The 19,646-nt window shown below is 34.9% G+C and overlaps 2 protein-coding genes and 1 long non-coding RNA gene across 4 annotated transcripts in view; 2 read left to right on the top strand and 1 right to left on the bottom strand.

Moving 5' to 3' along the window:
* Positions 1-2,187: 2,187 nt before the first annotated feature.
* LOC135846635 (uncharacterized) lies at positions 2,188-2,823 on the top strand. Its single transcript, XM_065365838.1, has 3 exons — positions 2,188-2,446; positions 2,521-2,646; positions 2,732-2,823. The coding sequence occupies exons 1-3, from the start codon at positions 2,188-2,190 to the stop codon at positions 2,821-2,823; spliced, it is 477 nt and encodes a 158-aa protein (XP_065221910.1).
* A 3,620-nt stretch (positions 2,824-6,443) lies between these two features.
* Positions 6,444-14,190, top strand: LOC135846994 (bifunctional 3'-5' exonuclease/ATP-dependent helicase WRN-like). Its single transcript, XM_065366370.1, has 14 exons — positions 6,444-6,735; positions 6,807-6,950; positions 7,028-7,263; positions 7,331-7,438; positions 7,506-7,702; positions 7,768-7,905; positions 7,975-8,110; positions 8,188-8,376; positions 8,451-8,668; positions 8,748-8,874; positions 8,961-9,038; positions 12,321-12,547; positions 12,638-12,785; positions 12,873-14,190. Exons 1-14 carry the CDS (start codon positions 6,628-6,630, stop codon positions 13,843-13,845), a joined length of 3,027 nt encoding a protein of 1,008 aa, XP_065222442.1. The 5' UTR covers positions 6,444-6,627; the 3' UTR covers positions 13,846-14,190.
* Positions 14,191-16,914: 2,724 nt separating this feature from the next.
* Positions 16,915-19,646, bottom strand: part of LOC135848556 (uncharacterized) — a 133,672-nt gene continuing 130,940 nt past the window's right edge. For both annotated transcript variants that reach the window (XR_010559384.1, XR_010559383.1), the window contains one exon: positions 16,915-17,361. This is a non-coding gene — a long non-coding RNA (uncharacterized LOC135848556). The remainder of the gene's footprint in view (positions 17,362-19,646) is intronic.

The following is a 19,646-nucleotide window of genomic DNA, read 5'->3' as shown; positions in this document are numbered from 1 at the left end:
TGATGCTGAAAGTATCCGGGAAAAAAGTATTCTGGCCAGAAATGAGGAATTTTCCACAACTTTTTACAGGGTTCATTTTTTTGCCCAACAATTTTTGCAAACTTTAGAAGCTCTGTACAAGTGGACCAACTTTGTTTTTATGAGGGAAGTGAAGAGTCTTGGCACAGAAATGGGAAATTTTCAACAAAAATTCAACAACTTAGGCACATTATTTTTGCATTTTTTACAATTTTGGCAGCTTTACACAAGAAGGCCAGCACAACTTGAGGGATCGAGGCAAATTTTTCTCAAAAGAGAAATGAAGATTTTCTAGATAGATAAATCAATTTTTTTCATTTCACACGAATATCTACTTGATACACTACATACATAACTAAGCAACAGTAAATAATTGAAAAGAAACAACCCACAATTCAATTGGAAAAATCAACCATATGCATTAATAATCAACGCAGACATAACTTCATTACAATTTACATTAGATGCACATGTTTTGCTGATGAAAACAAACCGCAATCAAACATTTGGTACAAAATGTCTCATTACCGAACCAATAGATGGGTATTACTTACTCGGCAGCTTTCTCAGTCTTTAATCGAAACAGCTCGAGTCAAAGTCATCAAGAAATATGAAATTGTTCGCGACTCTAGCGTTACTTTTCTTTAAACAAATACTGACAGTAAAAGCAGATAAAAAAACATGCCTAGAACAAGAATACAAGTCCTTCGAAACAGGTCAAATGGCTAAACAATTCGCCGATGAAACAGCTTCCATGTTCGTTACACCCAGTAAGTTAATAAAGCATTGCTTATAGGTATAATCTATATAGGCACTTCTGAAAAAAAAACAATTACCTACCTAATAAATTCTAAAATCTTCCAGTGATAAATTTATTCCGAATGAAACTTTGCCAGGACCAATTACAAAACAACGAAGATGTAAAAAAGGAAATTTGCGCATGCGCATTATACAAAGAAATAACAAAGCCAGGAAAAAAATATATTTCCATCGCTTATGAATCAGTTTCAAAGGATTGTCAGGTTGAAACGAAAATCATCAATAAAATCAAGTTGCCTAATGAAAAATTCCTATACAATTTTACAATTATCAACTGTCGATCTCACAATAGAAGTCTATCTCTTCTCAAAGGAGAACGTGTCAAAGCATTTTTCAGAAACACTTATGACATATACGTAGCAAAATATAAACCTACCGACACTGATAATGGATATGAAATAAAAAATAGTAATCCTACGAAGGATAAGAAATCTGCTAGGTTCTATATCAAAGGAATTTTATCAGATTTAGATTTAAATAAATTTGTTCCCAAGGAACCTTGAGTCCTGATTCAGGAACGTAGGTAATAATGTTGTTCTACATATGTAAGTATTTTTATAATAAAAATAAATCATCTGAATTAATAAAAAACTGAATCAAAGTTCAAACTTGAGTGGCATAAAAACGAAGTAAAATAAGTATCTCCAAGCAACGTTCTCTTATTTTTTCACCCTTGATTTTATTAAATCGATACCTACCTATGCACGATAAAAGCAGGCAACATTAATTCACCCAGCAGTTGAAAATAATGCAAAAATGGTAAAATTAAACGACGAATTAATGAAAACACATCAAAACAGCAAATTGCAAAAATCGAAATCAAATCAGACGCATTTATACGCGAATAACAGAAAAATAGATCAAATTGTAAGTATAGCAAGGTTACAACGAGCAATTCTCCTACTGAGATTTTCACTGGTGTTTTCAATGTTTCACTTAGGAAGACATCTCTAACCATTCGAAAATCTGTGTGGCTTATTTACACAATAATTTAATCAACGACGTTAGGCAATTATGCAAACTGAAAAATCTTACACATTTATACCTGCAATGGAATAAATTGAACGATACCCAGAATTTGAATGATCTTCCAAATTTGACCCATTTGTAAGTAGGATTCATTTTTTGACATCAGCCCTCATCTCAAACACAATAATATTATTTTACAATGGTACAGATACCTAGGATACAATTACATATCTCGTCTCAATGGTCTGAAGAACGTTCCCAAATTGGAAACACTTCACATTCAAAAACAATGCATGAAAGATGCAACCAGTCTGAGCTTTGATCCTGGCACCATAGTCGAAATATCGGTAAGCTTTTTCAGCAATCAGCTGACAGAAAAACATGTACAAGAATTTTTCTTTACAGAAATCTCTACAAGAATTAAACATATCAGATAATGGGATCACAACGTTGAAAGATTTACACCCCTTGTACAATTTAACATTCTTGGACGTCAGCAATAATTTACTATCGAATTTGGTAGATATTTGTGACGCTGTAAGAAATTGGAGACGTTTGAAAACCCTGCAAATTGATGGGAATTTGATATCCAAACGCAAACGTTACGAATACGAGATTATTCCTGTGGCTCCAAACTTGGGTAACACTTGGATAGAAATTATGTAATTAATTTTATTGAAGATGTGCATTTTCTGAAAATAATTTTTTTTGTAGTCACCTTAAGCAACAGACAAATTAATAACGCTACGAGAATATTTTTGCAAGCTCTACAGAAGATTCGAAGTAATCGACAGAAGAAACAGAAATACACCGGAACGCCATTTAGCTCGGAAACGAGAAGTAAATACTTAGCATTGCTACCTACTTAATTGAATGAAAAAATGGGATTAGGAATTCACGCAGAGTGCATATCTTATTTCTACAGGTTTCGTTCATCAACTCCCTTTGGAATTCCAGGAGATAGTTTCGAGATCGATAATGCATAAGAGGAAACTACTCCAGCCTTTACATTGTTGAGTCAACGATACAATTATAAGAAAATGATCTGGAAAAATATCCCAAACACGATAAATTATCGTTTAAATAAGTTCATTAGTTAGGTAACCATAATATATAAGACTATATTTTCAAATAAATAATAAAAATAAATGTAATAAGTACAAAAATAATAAGTTATGCTATTTCAACGAAACTTTCAAACATGATTTTAAACCCATAATAATACATTGAAGTAGATAAACGTTAAAGCTAAACCAAGTTAACACAACAAACACACTAATTGACTAAACAAAATACTCATCAAAGATTTGTATCTTCAAGTTCAAGCACCACATATTCTTGATACAAAAATAATATCGCTGGAAATGTACAAGTTGCTTAAGTGAGGTATACAGGGCTTAAAAGTTAAAACCACTAAAACTAAAACCAAATGAAACCACCACAACCATTGTTTTTCAATTGGTTTTAACCACTACCCAGGGATGAAGCCCGGCCCAGGACCAAGACCCGAAGGCTGAAAACCGAAAAAGCCCCGATTATTTCCTTGAAGCCCGAATGTCCAAGCCCCAAAACCTTAAAAGCTTTAACCTACAAAGCCCTGGCCCAAAGCCTTAAACCGTTTCCTCTGAATACCAAGCCCAGAACGTGAGCCCCAAAACCCAAACTGTGATCAGGGCTTTTTGGGGCTTGTAAATTTTGTAAATTTCTAGTGTAATTACCATTCTGTGCATCTCAAAAGTCAAAAGAGATGATTTTCAAAAAAAAGAATTACAACTTCAGCAAAAAGTTTAATATTTTAACTTTCAAGGGGGTTTTTGGTACCTAGTACCTACATTATTTATAATTTATATTCCCAAGCCCAGAAGGTGAGCCCCGAAACCCAAACTGTGATAAGAGCTTTTCAGGGCTTGTCTGAATTTTGTAAATTTCTATTGTAATTTAATTACCATTCAGTGCATCTCAACTCAACTCTCAATTGTCAAAAAATATGATTTTCAAAAAAAAAAATTCAGAACTTCAGCAAAAAGTTTCAATATTTCGAGGGGTTTTTGGTACAGTATTTATATTCTGTAGGTAGTTCATAGTTCTTTGAAAAATGATACTTGAAAATATGAAAAATTTGGACAATAAGTAATTAAAAATTAAAATTAAATTCAGGGGTTGAAACTGTTAAAAACCCCAAAACCAAAAATGAAGGAAAAACCAAATATAAATCTGTTTTGTGCAAAACTCAAAACCAAAAATAAAAAATATTTGATCAAAATCACTTGACCAAAAACCAAAAATGAAAATATTTGATCAAAACCACTTAACCAAAAACCAAATATAAAAAATTTGAAATTTAAATCATCAGAAATGTCAAAATACGTGTAATGTTTTGACATTTTATGCATTAATTGACTAGTAGAAATGAATACAATAATTAATAATACTAATACTACCTAGAATTAGGGGGCATAATGCAATAATTGGCAGGAAAACAAACCTGAAAACTGAAACCAAAAACCCAATACCAAATAAAAGTAGCAAAAAACTGTAACCAAAAACCAAAAAACCAAATAAAGGTAGCAAACAACTGAAACCAAAAACCAAAAAACCAATTATCATAAGGTGAAAATTGAAACCAAACCAAAAACCAAAAATCAATTTTCAATCAGTTTCAACCCCTGATTAAATTCCAAAAAAATTTAATTCTGATTGGCGATTTAAAAAAAAAACAGTTCCATTCAAATAATTTTGAAAAAAGCAATCGGAATCTGCGCTTTAAATGTTTTTTTTTTCAACAGAAAATCAAATAGCATTTTACTTTATATTTCACTAAAATTGCAATTTCAACTTTCAAGCCCCAAAAATCCTCAGAAAGCCCTGAACACTTCATTCAAAACCTGGACACTGAGCCCTGAAACCCAAACCCAAAGTTTCCTGGGCCTCAATCCATTGATCCAAGTCAAAGACCTAAGAAATTTTTGATTGATAGCCCAAGCCCCGGAACCCGAAAAAAAATCGTTTGGGGCCTCATCCCTGCCACTACCACAACCATTTCAACTTCTTTTTGTACATTTCAAAAACAACAACAACAAAAAACCAATAATATGTTGAGGAAAAAATTGGATTTGAAAAAACCCAAACTACCAAAAAGTTGTGTTCTTTGGAGAAAACCACAACCACAGGCACCACAACAAGAACCATTTCAATTTTCAAAAGTAACCATGACCAATAACAACCAATTCATGAAATGGTTCTTTTTGGTTTCTGCGATTTTTTTTCAATCCAGACCAGTGATAGAAATTTTCTGGTTTTTTTTTTGGTCTCAAATCAGACATTACTGCTACCTTAATTTGTTTTTCGATAAATTTATTTAAAAATTTGAAATGGTTTTTCATATCAAAAACCACCACTACCTACCTCAAAAAAAAGTATTATTACAAAAACAAAACCAAAACCACATACTAAGCCTAACCAAAAACCATTATTTTTGAGTCCTTTAAAAACCACCTACCACAACAACCAATAAAATCCAAATGGTTTCATTTTAAGCCCTGAATTCCATCCATTTCTATAAAATAAAAGGTCTGTTAAATTTATCATTGGTACGTGATACGTGATACCTATTATCAAAATTTTGTATTTGTACATGGGTCATTTCACCTCAATTCGACCAAGAAATCACTGAACTCAGAACTGCTAAAGGGGGGGGGGGGTCGGCGATTTTTTGAAATTGTTCCTGTGGAAAGCTTCTGGTTCTGAAGGGATGATCAATGGCGCAAATCGCAGCCCCTAGCCCTTTTTTAAAGGCTGCTAGGGGGTGTCAAACTCAAAGTTTTCAGTAATGCACATTCCATGAGACGAAAATACCCATTTAATTATCTTTCTTATCGTCAACCAATCCTTCCTTCGGTTCGGTTACTTCTTCAGTTTTATTCTTCTTGATGCAGGGGCACGAAGCGAACAGTGAACATTCTGTTATATCTTTTGGCTTATTCGAATCTGTTTCTCCTTTTTTGGCGAATGGGTTCCAGAACCGGAGTACGTAAGGTTCGATGAATTTCCATATGATTAACAGAAGTGGGATTACAACGCAGGGTACACAAGCGAATGCCATTTTGACAAGAGCTGAAAAACGAAGGTAGAGTAGTAGATGAGTATTATGAGCAATTATAAGGTCCAGTGTCTATATGAGCATGAGCAATACAGGGTGAGGAAATGAGTATACGAATTAATACTATTTAGTACTTAGTGTACTTACTTGGTTCGATTTATGACAAGATCAACAAGATGTAGGCGAAAAGTTGACAAATACGTTTTTATGGACAGTTTTTATGGTAAATTTCAGCTATTATTTTATTACTTATTGCTCAATTGAAGTAATTGAACTGATAACTTATCACAAAAAATATCAAATGAACTCAAAATTATTAAAATCTAATTTGAAAATAAATTAGCATCATTTTTCATGATGAGGTGTAAAATTTCACCTACAGTGATACCTCCTCATGAAAATAAGCACGTTCAAATTGTAAAACTAGATTTTCAAATAGTCTGATGTTAGCGCTCCTACAAGCCAAAAATGTAACTATACGTTCAAAGACATCGATTGGCTAAAACCCACCAGGCCATTATTTATTCGGAATTTGAATCCGCGTTCTCCTTCGAAATTCGAATCAAAATCCGCGCAAAAAAATTGCTTTTGATGAAAAAGAGAAAAATTAGTTCAAGTATTTCGTTTAGTGAGTGTTTTAATATAATTATTACGAATGAAATATGATTTTAATCGCGTTTAAATTCCAATTGTAGTCAGCGTTGAAGAAAAATCCTTCCAAAATGAGCATACCAGAGCCTTCGGCCGATCATCTGAATACTCTGCGTAAATACTTCGGTCACACTCAATTCAGACCGATGCAATGGAAAATAATCCATTCTCTACTCGAGGTAACTATCACATCATACTGTTGAATCACTTTCTTATGAAATAATGAATAACGAGCTCGTTGGTGTTACAGAAAAAACAAGACAACTGCGTAGTGATGGCGACTGGCTACGGTAAAAGTTTATGTTACCAATATCCCGCAGTTTACCGAAACGGATTGTCGATTGTGATTTCACCTCTGATATCTTTGATGCAAGATCAAGTTCTTTCACTACAAGTATGTTCACTCACGATCAAATCACTACGAGCGAATCGAACGAAACACATTAACTCGATCTAAAATTTGTTCGCTAGATGTCTAATATACCAGCGTGCTACTTCGGCAGTGCTCAGACTGCTAGAGCTAAATCACTACAAGATGTACTTCGTGGTGATTGTCGTGTATTGTATATTACTCCCGAATGGTTCATTTCCGATGGTAATCGCGAACTACTACTGAAAATAGAACGAACCGTGAACATAACGTTGATAGCGATCGACGAAGCTCATTGTGTCAGTCAATGGGGCCACGATTTTCGACCTTCTTACCGGTAAATAATATTTAACCAACTCTGAATTACTTTTTTCAACTCGCTAAAAAACACATTCCAACTCCAGGCAACTTGGAAACATCAGAAGAATAATCAGTAACGTTCCTATACTGGCTGTGACCGCATCTGCGACTCCTCAAGTTAAACTAGATATATGTAAATCGTTGAATTTAAGGTAAGAACTCTCATTCTGATCAATTATTCGCTCGAAAACTCGTTCCTAATTCTGGATTACTTTACAGGAACGCTCAAGTCATCTGTACCGGATTCGATCGTCCTAATTTGTATTTCGCCGTATCTACGAAAACAAACGACGTATTTCGTGATATAGAAAAACTGCTCGTTCAAGGAAAAGGATTCACGTATAAATTCCCCGGACCGACTATAATCTATTGTCCGACGAAAAAAGCGACAGAAAAAGTAGCCGAAGATTTGAACTGTAAGTGATCATCGTTCAGATCACTTTTCAAGCACTGTTTTTTAATTCTATGCGTAATGTATTAGCTCATGGAATAAGATGCGCTCCATATCACGCTGATTTATCACTCAAGACCAGACAATCGGTGCATGAGGAGTTCGTTAAAGATCAGTTACCGGTCGTTGTTGCTACAGTGGCTTTTGGAATGGGAATCGATAAACCAAGTATGTATATTTCTCTTTTGAGACCGAAACTGTTACAGCAATGATTAAAGATTTGATTTTTCGGTACAGATGTTCGATGTGTGATACACTACGGTGCTCCTAAAGATATAGAATCATATTATCAAGAAGTAGGCCGAGCTGGACGCGATGGGTTACCTTCAACTTGCCACGTATACTTCGCTGACTCGGATTTCTCCTTACAGAGGTTCTAGAATTAATTTCACAGTGTTAAATGTACACATCCCTGGGACGATATTTTAACGTACGTTTTCTCTCCTTCAGATACTTCACGAATACCGGTTCGACAAACGCTAGCATTCGAGATCACCGCGAAAGAATGGTCAGACTGATGCAGCAATACTTACAAACACGAGAATGTCGCCGGCAACTGTTGCTTTCGTACTTTACCGAAACTGCTCCCGATTTACCGACAACTTTGAGCGCCAATTGTTGCGATAATTGCGCCAGGCAGTACGTCCTTCGATCATTTATTCTACGTTTAGTTATTGATCACCGATCGTGAATTAATCGTGTTTAATTTTTAGACTGAGAACGGGTAAAACTTCGAAACCTCAGATAAGCGTTGTAGAGGAAGCGAAACTTTTTCTTCAAGTGATGGAACTATTCAATGGCCGATTTGGATTAGGAATTCCGATTAAATTCATACGTGGTATGAAGGATCCGAAGATTTACGCTTCTTATTTAAACAATCCACTTTATGGAAGCGGTAAAGCGAATTCAGAAGTAGCGTGGAAAGCTCTAGGTACGAAAAATTGATCACAGATTGTATTCTGATTTGGTATTCCGAAATGTCAAGTATTTTTTTGTTGTTTTTTTTATAGGACGATTATGCTTGAGAGACGGTCTTTTGAAAGAGATCTCCTGTAATTCGGGATTCGGTGCTAGAAAACCAACTTTCTTAGCTAGTACAGTCGCAATTACGGAAATTGGCAAAAAATTCATTACCAAGTGAGCGTTCGTTACTCGAATTTACAAATACTAATTTGTTTGCTGAAGTATGACTTACGGTGAATTATTATTTTTTTTATTTTCAGGGGAGAAGATTGTGGTGTTAAATTGATACCGACTGCTGAGATAGAAATGTTATTCAAGAAAAAGCCAAAGTTACCAATGTAAGTCTATGCATGCTCCAGTAATACGTACTATTTTTCTAACCTGGTCGTCTACAGTCTAAATATCGAATTTGGGTGGAATTTTTTCTGTCCAAAAATTTCAGTCTACCTTACAACTTATCAAAATGGGTTGAAATTTCGCGAGTACTTCAAATATTTCGATGAAAATATTTTTAAGCTTTTTTGAAGAATTTTAAGTCCAAAAATTTGCTGATAATTTTGGAAATTTTCGAAAAAGTGTCATGCGATTGATCAAAGTGGGTTAAATCTTTTGGGAGACGTTCGAATAATGTACATATTGCGATAAAAATATTATCCACGAGTATTTTTGAAGAATTTCAAGTCCAAAATTGGGTCATAATTTTATGAATTTTCATCAAAATGACACGAAATTTCAGGAGAATTTCACGTATTTGACAAAAAAAATTTAATCCAATCAAGTCTTGATTTTTGGAATTTTTTAAATATGAGTCATGAGACTGTAGAAAATTGAGTCATGATTTTTGGAATTTTTGAAAAATTGTAATACGCATACGACTTGTCAAAATGAGTTAAATTTTCGAAGTGACCAAAATTGGGTCACAACTTTTTGTTTTTTTGTAGAAATTTGCACCAATTTTATTTTAGTTCAAAATTATTCTTCAGAAATTCTCAAAAAAGATCTGGAAATTTCTGATTTTCCTACAATTGGTTGAAAAAAAAAAAAACAAAATGACACCTTATCAATGGGTTGAAATTTGGGCAGAAAATTGGGAATTTTTTTCGGGCATTTTTGGAAAAATTTGAGCTCACAATTGGGTCACGATTTTTACTATTTATGAAAAAAAGTGTTATGCGATCTATCAAAATGAGCTGAAAATTTTTCATAACTGACCGAAAAATAGACTCAATGCTCACATCAGCTCAAAATTCTTCAAAAGTGCTCAAAAAAAGATTCGATGGAAATTTTTGATTTTCTATCGAAATTTTAACCCATTTTTGTGGGTCGTATTACCAGGCATGAAATTCGGTCACTTAAATTCCCTTGCAAGTCACTTTTTGTCACTTTTTTGGGCGAAAATGGCCAAAAGATTTGTCGTGTAAAAAAGAAAAAGTGCAAAATTTTAGGAAATGATTAATATTTTTCATGAAAATCCTTCAGAATCATCATTTGAAAAAAAAAATTAAAAATCGACTGTTCAACATTAAAAAATGTAAGACGATGTGATTGGATTGAGTCGATATTTTCTAAACCGTACAAAGGTAGATCGAAAGATCAGGCAAAAATGTATCACCTGTCAGAATTTCAAGTGCTAAAGTGCTTTTTTCGATTTTTGGTGAATTTTTGAAAATCAAATTTAGGCCAAAAATGAGGAAAAAAACCAAAATTTTACCAAATTGACCGAGAAAGCTGAAATTTGAGATGTACCCTATTTTCGACACGCCAAATCGATTGGAAACTGTTTGAACCCGTTTTGAGCACTTCTGGAGCCTCCAGCAGATTTTTGAAACTAGAAATTTCACAAAATTTCATCAAATGGAGATGGAAAGCCGAAATTCATTCTGAGAACTAATTTCAATACGCTACGAAGTCGACTGCAAGCAAATTTCAAGTCGTTTTGGAGCCTCCAGCAACTTTTTGAAAATTACTGGAGTCACCAGATTTTTGAAACTTGAGATTCCCACAACATTTTATCAAATGGAGTTATTAGCAAGCTGAAATTTACTTCGCAAACTAATTTCAATACGAGATGAAGTCGACTTCATGGTGGTTTCAAATGGTTTTGAAGCTTCCAGCTACTTTTTAGAAATTTCAATTTTTCAAAAAACGCCATACAACCTTTCAAAAAGTCGCAGGAGGCTCCAAAATGACTTTAAATCCACCAGCAGTCGACTTCGTAGCGTATTGAAATTAGTTTGCAGAATGAACTTTGTCTTTCCATCTCCATTTGATGAAATTTTGGGAAATTTCAAGTTTCAAAAATCTACTGGAGGCTCCAGTAATTTTCAAAAAGTCGCTGTAGGCTCCAAAACGACTTAGAATCCATCTGCAGTCGACTTCGTAGCGTATTGAAATTAGTTCTGTCTGCAGAATGAATTTCGTGAAATTTTGTGCGAATTTCGGGTTTCAAAAATCTGCTGGAGGCTCCAGAACTGCTGAAAACGGTTTGAAACCGTTTCCAATCGATTTGGCATGTCGAAAATCGGGTATATCTCAAATTTCAGCTTTTTTTGTCAATTTGGTGAACTTTTGATTTTACTGGACTGAGCTAGATCGAAAGAGCATGCCAAAATTCATCACCGGTCAAAATTTCAAGCGCTAATGGACTTTTTTAGGTTTTTGGTGAATTTTTAAACATCACATTTGAGCCAAAAATGAGGGGGGGGGGAAATCAAAATTTTACCAAATTGACCTAGAAAGCTGAAATTTAAGATTATACCTTTTTTTCGACCTGCCAAATCGATTGGATACAGTTTCAAACCGTTTTGAGCAGTTCTGGAGCCTCCAGCGACTTTTTGAAAGTTACTGGAGCCTCCAGAAGATTTTTCAATGCTCGAAATCTGCATAGGTAGAATTACCAACTCTGTTTGGTAACATTTTATAGAAATTTCGAGCGTTGAAAAATCTGCTGGAGGCTCCAGCAATTTCCAAAAAGTCGCTGGAGGCTCCAAAACGACTTAAAATCCACCTGCAGTTGACTTCGTAGCGTATTGAAATTAGTTTGCAGAATGTATTTCGGCTTTCCAACTCCATTTGATGAAATTTTGGGAAATTTCGATTTTCAAAAATCTACTGGAGGCTCCAGTAATTTTCAAAAAGTCGCTGTATGCTCCAAAACGACTTAAAATCGACCTGCAGTAGACTTCGTAGCGTATTGATAGCGTATTGAAATTAGTTTGCAGAATGAATTTCGGCTTTCCAACTACATTTGATGAAATTTTGTGGGAATTTCGAGTTTCGAAAATCTACTGGGGGGTTCACAACTGCTCAAAATGGGTTCAAACTGTTTCCAATCGATTCGGCGTGTCGAAAATAGATTATATCCCAAATTTCAGCTTTCTTGGTCAATTTGGTAACATTTTGATTTTTTTCCTCATTTTTGACCTAAATTTGATTTTGAAAAATTCACCAAAAATCGAAAAAAAACACTTTGGAACTTGAAATTCTAACAAGATTTTAAAATTCGATCGCGTTTTATTTTGCCACAAAAATCCAACCGATTACTTTCTGCCCGTTGCACTGCAGACTATTAAATGTGAGAATTTCTAAACTGAGTGATTAAATAATTAATTTCCAAACAGAGAAACTGACAGACCTGGCAGCAGCGGCGGATCTTCGGAAGTTAATCAGAAAAGCAAACAGGTCAACAAGGAACGAGAACAGCAAGCAGCTTTATTCAGTGTTTTGAAAAGATTACGAGATGAATTGGCCCAAGATTATAATTGTTCGCCTCATATGATCGCTACCGATATCGCTCTTCATAAAATCGCTACTCAAAAGCCTTCAACGATCGCCGATTTGGCTCAAAGTAAGTCTCATTTAAGCAAAGATACGAGTACATAATATAATATTGAATAAATAATTCATAAAATTCATTTCTATTTTTTCCCTTTCACAGTCGGTGAATTTAACGAGGCAAAATTGCAAAAATTCGGCAATCATATTATTCAGAAAGTACGCGAATTCTGTGGCCAAACCACCGATCCGGATTTCGTTAATCAAATTCAATTCGAAGATGCCGACGATTTCGATAATATTAATCCCGAGTAAGATAACTGATTAAATACTTATTTCATCGATCGATCTGATCTTCCAACTCCTTACTCATTTCATTAATCGTTCATAATTTTCAGATTTTTCGATAACATGCCGGATTACTCCAAAACCCAGGTCAGCATTAATCAGTATCAAGCCGAAGACGATCCTGATTCGATGGATTTCGAATTCCCAGACGACTCTGATTTCGTTCCAAACCATTCAACCACCGATAACTACCTGCCTGCAAACCGAACAAATACTAACGTAATCTCGAAATACCCAACGAATCACAACCACAACCAAGACAACGATCTGACTGATTTCGAAGACGATTCTCTCAGCACCGGAAAATCCACCAACTTTGTTCCTTCAACCAGGCCGAATCAAACAAAGAAAACGAATATTAATACGAGATACGGTGCGAATTTCTACGACGACGATGACCTGACAGATTTCGAAGACGAATCTATCCCTGCAGGAAGATCTACAACTTACGCTCCTTCTTTCCGACCGAATCTACATAGCAATATCAACGTCAATTCGAATAACACCGAAGACGAAGATCTGACTGATTTCGAAGACGATAGAAATCCTGCCAACAATCGAGTCGAATTTCCTTCCGGTGACGACGACGATCTCGAAATACCAGATATGGAACCATCGTCGAAACCTGCCTCAAAACCACAACCAGTAAACATCGACGACGATTATTGGGGTAATATTAGCGACGAGTTATTCGAAAGCATTCCTCTGGATCAGCTTTCCCAAACGACCAAAGAACCAACGCCTCCTGTTCCTCAGCAGCCTCCAACTCACGTACCTGATCAAAGAGTTACTGCGCCTCCGGAAGTGAAAAGGGTCAAATTTAATCCTAAAATCCAATACGATACCGATTCAGATGACGATGATGTTAGTCCTATTGGAAATAACGCTGCTGCTTCGTCAAGTAGTCTCAATACATTCAATAGCGGTTCTCTTAAATTAGAAATGCCTGCTTGGTTAACGAAACCGACTGCGAAAGATGAGATTAAGAAAAGAGTCAAGAGTAATTCGTTGTTCAAGAAGTAAACGACGTACAGTTTTTAAAATCCATTCGTGTGATATTATTTATTTATTACCTATTAATATTATCGTTCCCAGTGTTGTGTTTTAAATGTGTTCATTTTGTTGTAGCGTTTTATTCGTATTTATTTAAGAATTCCATTTCTCGAAGGTCAATTATTACGAGTATTTATTTTTTACTCGCCTATAAAAGGGCACTTGTGTTGTGAATGTTTGTTCTTCTTCGTCTTCTTCGACAAATTCTCGTGTTGAAATTGTTTTTACTCGTAGTTATGTGTACTTCAGGTTATTTCAAATCAACAAAAAAATACTTACATTTTTAGCCAATAAAAAAATTATTTATTATTTTCACTCGATTGTTTATTTCAATTTTATAAAAGTTGGATGGAATGAAAAATGAGTTTTGTTTCGTTTTCTAAGTACATAGATACGTAGTTCATAATTCGTTCGCTGAAGCAACAGAACTCAAACACCATCTTGACGATTCACCAGTCAACTAGCGATTTCTTTTACGAAGAATTTCATTACAGAGGACGCTCGAACTGTACGTTCGTTAGAACAGCTTCTGTCATGCCGTTCTTTTTATAACCATTACACCGAACAACACCATTCTTCAAAAGTAGATGGCGCCGGAGCTGTTGTGTTCGTCTCATTCAGATAGAAAATATGCTGTAAACCGAAACAAAAGCGAGTAAAAACGCAGATATGTGTTTAAAAAGGCGATGATTCTGATTCTTGAAACCGGTTCACTCAAAATAAAAGTTGGCATCCTTGACTGAAAGAAATTGAAAATTTGAACTCAGGGCCCCTATTTCACTTTGAAATTGCTATTTTTACGCTATAAAAAGGCTTTAAAATTGAAAAAGACGTAAAATATTCGAACGCCAAATAAATTGCCTACTCTCAAGGCGCAAAAATCATTCAAAACGTGGAGTTTTTCAGGCAATTAAATTTTTAGCACCAAATTATCGATATGAAACTGTTTTTAATCGGGTAAGTTGGTATTCCTGACTGAAATAAATTGTAAATTTGAACTCGGGAGCCTCGATTTACCCTAAGATAATTTTGTTTACGTTTGTAGAAGGGTTTTAAATGGAGGAATACGTGATTTCATTCGATTGCGTCAAAGAAGTTGCCTACTCTCAAGGCATAAAGATTACTTGAAATGTGGCGTTTTTCAACAAATGTGATCGTCAATATTAATAAAGAGTACAAAAATGGATTTTAATCCGGTAAGTTGGTATCCCTGACTGAAATAAATTGTAAATTTTGACTCAGGGGCCTCAATTTACCCTAAGATAATTTTTTTTACGTTTGTAAAAGGGTTTTAAATGGAGGAATACGTGATTTCATTCGATTGCGTCAAAGAAGTTGCCAACTCTCAAGGCAGGAAAATTACTCGAAACGTGGAGTTTTCCAGCAAATGTGATCATCAATATTGATAAAGCATACAAATGGATTTTAATTCGGTAAGTTGGTATCCCTGGATGAAATAAATTGTAAATTCGAACTCCGGGTCATCGATTTACCCTACAATAATTTCTTTCACGTTTGTAAAAGGGTTTTAAATGGAGAAAAACGTGATGTTATTCGATTGCGTCGAAGAAGTTGCCTATTCTCAAGGCAGAAAAATTACTCGAAACGTGAAGTTTTTCAGCAAATGTGATCGTCAATATAATTAAGAATACAAATGGATTTTAATCCGGTAAGTTGGTATCCCTGAATGAAATAAATTGTAAATTTGAACTCCGGGGCCTCCACTTACCCCAAGATAATTTTTTTACGTTTGTAAAAGGTGTTTAAATGCAGAAAAATGTGATTTTTTGAAATTGTGTCGAAGAAATTGCCTACTTTCAAGGCATAAAAATTATTCGAAACGTGGCGTTTTTCCACAAATGTGATCATCAATTAATAAAATAATACGTAACGGTTTTTAATCCGGTAAGTTGGCATCCCTGAATAAAGTAAATCGTAAATTTGAACTCCACGGCTTTGATTTATCCCACAGTAATTTCTTTTACGTTTGTGGAAGGATTTTAAATTTTCTATCTCTTAATAGATCACTTCACCAGCATTTTGTTTCTCATTAAAACATCATAAATAACCTCAAATTTATAATCAGCGTCCCCATATTAGCGTAAAACCTCCTCAATATTCAATAATAACATCGAAATCGAGATCAGCGACCTCGAATTAGTAAGTACGCATTAATTTTTAATAAATTCCATCTCAAATGGTTGTAATTTCCATTTTCAACGGACTTACAGCGCTATCTATCGGTATAAGAAAGAAACTTTGTTCTGTTTTATAAAAACGCGAGTTAAAATTTGGCGAAATGAGCGCTAGATATGCGCGTGGCGCTATCTATCGGAATACTTCGGAACTACAACGAAAAAAAGGATAGAAATGGGTTTTCGAGTGTTCTGTTTTAAGTAGTTCCGTAATATTCCGATAGATAGCGCCACGCGCATATCTAGCACTCGAATCGCCAAATTTCAACTCGCGATTTCATAAAACAGAACAAAGTTTCTTTTTTATTCCGATAGATAGCGCTGCAAGTCCGTTGAAAATAATTCGAACCAATTTCGGTCGTTTTCAAATGTGTTGCGTATCGTTATTTTTGCAGGCGTATTATTGTAATTTTTCACCAGCAAATTTATTTATTACGATTAGTATGAAGGAATTTTTTCCAAATTATCGAGTACATACTAATTTGAGGTCGCTGATTGCGATTTTGACGTTATTATTACACTTTAATGAGTTCTTATTCTGATTTTAAGACGCTAATTACAAATTTTAGGTAATTACGATGTTCTGATGAGTGACGAATTTGGAAAATTAGCCTGAATAACATATATGTGAGGTATCGAATTCTATGTTTTTGAATCTCCTCAGCACGAATTTGATACAATTTCGGCGCTGAAATCAAAAGGGGCTTTAGAGGAGGAGTGCCCAAATTTGGAAATGAGCTGAAATTACAGTTTACGTCGCTAAATTAAAGCAGGTTTCATAAAAAAATAAATTCTGAAATTATTTATTCGACAGAAAAGTTTACTAAGAAATAGTTGCACAAAAAACACATAAAAATCAACAATTTATTAAAATAACAATGCTTGAGAATACAATATTATTTACAATGTTTATCAAGAGATTACATAAAATATTTAGCTCAATCATTTTTCATTTGTGTACAAACAAAGGTAGGTACGGATTGCAATTTTTATAATTAAAATTAAACCATAAGTGACCAATTATCGACTGCGACTGTAGATGACTTCAAGATGCGTCTATATCATCGGCCAAATACGAGTTTCTCACGAAGCTTACGAACTGCTGGTCCAACTGGCCATTAATTAATAGTTTCATTTTGTTGAGAAAATTCTTGGATGGCTTTGATGAGTCCTCCTAGATATTCCCATTTCCACTTTTTAACAAGCTGCTCCATGGAGAAATCCTTTCGATGAGAATGTGCTGCTGAAGACGTGTAGTCGTGTAGTTTGCCCACGTTGCCTTGCGGTCAATCTGTAACATGAGAAACAAAATCAAGATTATTAGAAAGTTATTCATATAATATGCCTAATTTATTCTATGTATCTAAGTTTTTCAGTTTTTTCGAACAATGCTCAATGTTTGGGAGCAAGTCGGTCTTTTTCGCTCCAACAATTAGTACGCTCTGGGTCGGTTGAGGACCCTTGGCGGATGAATTGAATGATGCACTCAAAATTTTATACCCTCCCTCTTAAGAGTCATTCTCCTTTTTTTCTCTCAGGTTCGGATACTTGAATGTAAATATTGTGCAATTGATTTTTGATTCTGTTTTTTATTCAATATTGAAAAAATTAGTCAACTTGACAGGAACAAAAATACAGTTTTTTTAGCGGGTGGGAAGGGATAAAGATTTACCATGAGACATAGTATCAACTTTTCCGGAAAAATGGCTTTGTGAAAGTTCAACTTTTCTACAAAAAGCTTCAATCATTATCCAGGAAACTTTGAGCTTTTTGATAAAGCAACACCTGAAATGTATTCTCCGGGTTTCAAAATGCCCATAACTACATCTCGTACAGTCTGAAAAGCTCTCTAAAGCTCACAAAAATTTTTCAAAAGTTCAAGTAGGTATTAGGAGTTGAACTTCCAATTATAAACTTTTTTAAGCTTGAACTTTTTGGTCAAATGAAAGCTAAATAGCGTGTACGAATAGTCGATCATCACTAACTAAGCATCGCTGATCATGTCAAGCTCGTTTATTTTAGTCGATCAAGCTTTTCGGTACCTGAAAGTTCAACTTTTTTGAAAAAAGTTTCATTTTTGACAAAACTTTGAGCTTTTTGACAGAACCAACGCCAGAATCGGATTCTCATAGAGTGAACCCCCCCCCCCCCACTACGGATGGTTCGTACAGTCTATAAAGCTCTCTAAAGCTCGCAAAATTGATTCGAAAGTTCAAAATTTACGATGCAGCGCTTCAGGTGGTGAAAATGAGAAGTTCTTTTGTAATTTCGATTTCGAGATATAGAAAAACGTATTTACATCTTCTTTTAGACGATAACAAAAGAAGTTCCATTTTCTGCCACCTGGAGCGCTGCATCATTTTTTTCAAAATTTGTTGTCTTCAAAATTGAGCTTTTTAGCAGAATGAAAGGCAAACAGCTTGTACGAATAGTCGATTATCACTAATTAATCATCGCTGATCACGTCAATCTCGTTTATTTTAGTCGATCGAGCTTTTTTCCACCTGAAAGTTCAACTTTTTTGAAAAAAAAGCTTTATTTAGACGGAACTTCGAGCTTTTCGGCAAAACCAACCCCGGAAACGAATTCGCAGTACCCAAAAACCCCCCTATTTGTACAGTTCGTACAGTCTGAAAAGCTCTCTAAAGCTCGCAAAATTGATTCGAAAGTTCAAGTATTAGGAGTATCGAACCTTCTAATACTCCATATTCTCCTAATGAAATTGGTCTCATTTAACATCTAATACACTCAAAAATGACAAAAAATGGAAAATTCGTGCTTTTCAAAAATTGAGCTTTTTAGCCGAATGAAAGTTAAATTGGTTGTACGAATAGTCGATTATCACTAATTCGGCATCGCTGATCACGTCAAGCTCGTTAGTTTTGATCGAGCGAGCTTTGTTCCAGCTGAAAGTTCAAATTTTATGAAAAAAAGCTTCATTTCAGAGAGAACTTTGAGCTTTTTGGTAGAACCAGCACCAGAAACGAATTCGCCGAACCCAAACCCCCCCCATTCGTTCAGTTCGTACAGTCTGAAAAGCTCTCTAAAGCTCGCAAAATTGATTCGAAAGTTCGAGTATTGGGAGCATCGAACCTCCTAATACTCTATATTCTCTCAATGAAATTGGTCTCATTTAACATCAAATGTACTCAAAAATGACTGAAATTAGCAAATGTCAACTATTTCAAAATTGAGATTTTCAGCCGAATAAAAGCCAAATTGCCTGTACGAATAGTCAATTATCACTAATTCGGCATCGCTGATCACGTCAAGCTCGTTTATTTTAGTCGATCGAGCTTTTTTCTACCTGAAAGTTCAACTTTTATGAAAAAAAGCTTCATTTTCAACGGAACTTTGAGCTTTTTGGCAGATCCAACACCGGAAACGAATTCGCCGTACCCAAAAACCCCCCTATTCGTTCAGTTCGTACACTCAGAAAAGCTCTCTAAAACTCGCAAAATTGATTCGAAAGTTCGAGTATTAGGAGCATCGAACCTCCTAATACTCTATATTCTCCTAATCAAATTGGTCTCATTTAGCATCTAATATGCTCGAAAATGATCAAAATTGTAAAAT

This window comes from Planococcus citri, chromosome 5 (assembly GCF_950023065.1).
Source record: "Planococcus citri chromosome 5, ihPlaCitr1.1, whole genome shotgun sequence".
NCBI classification, from domain to species: domain Eukaryota; kingdom Metazoa; phylum Arthropoda; class Insecta; order Hemiptera; family Pseudococcidae; genus Planococcus; species Planococcus citri.
Note: the sequence above shows the minus strand (reverse complement) of the source record. Positions and strands in the feature narration are given on the sequence as shown.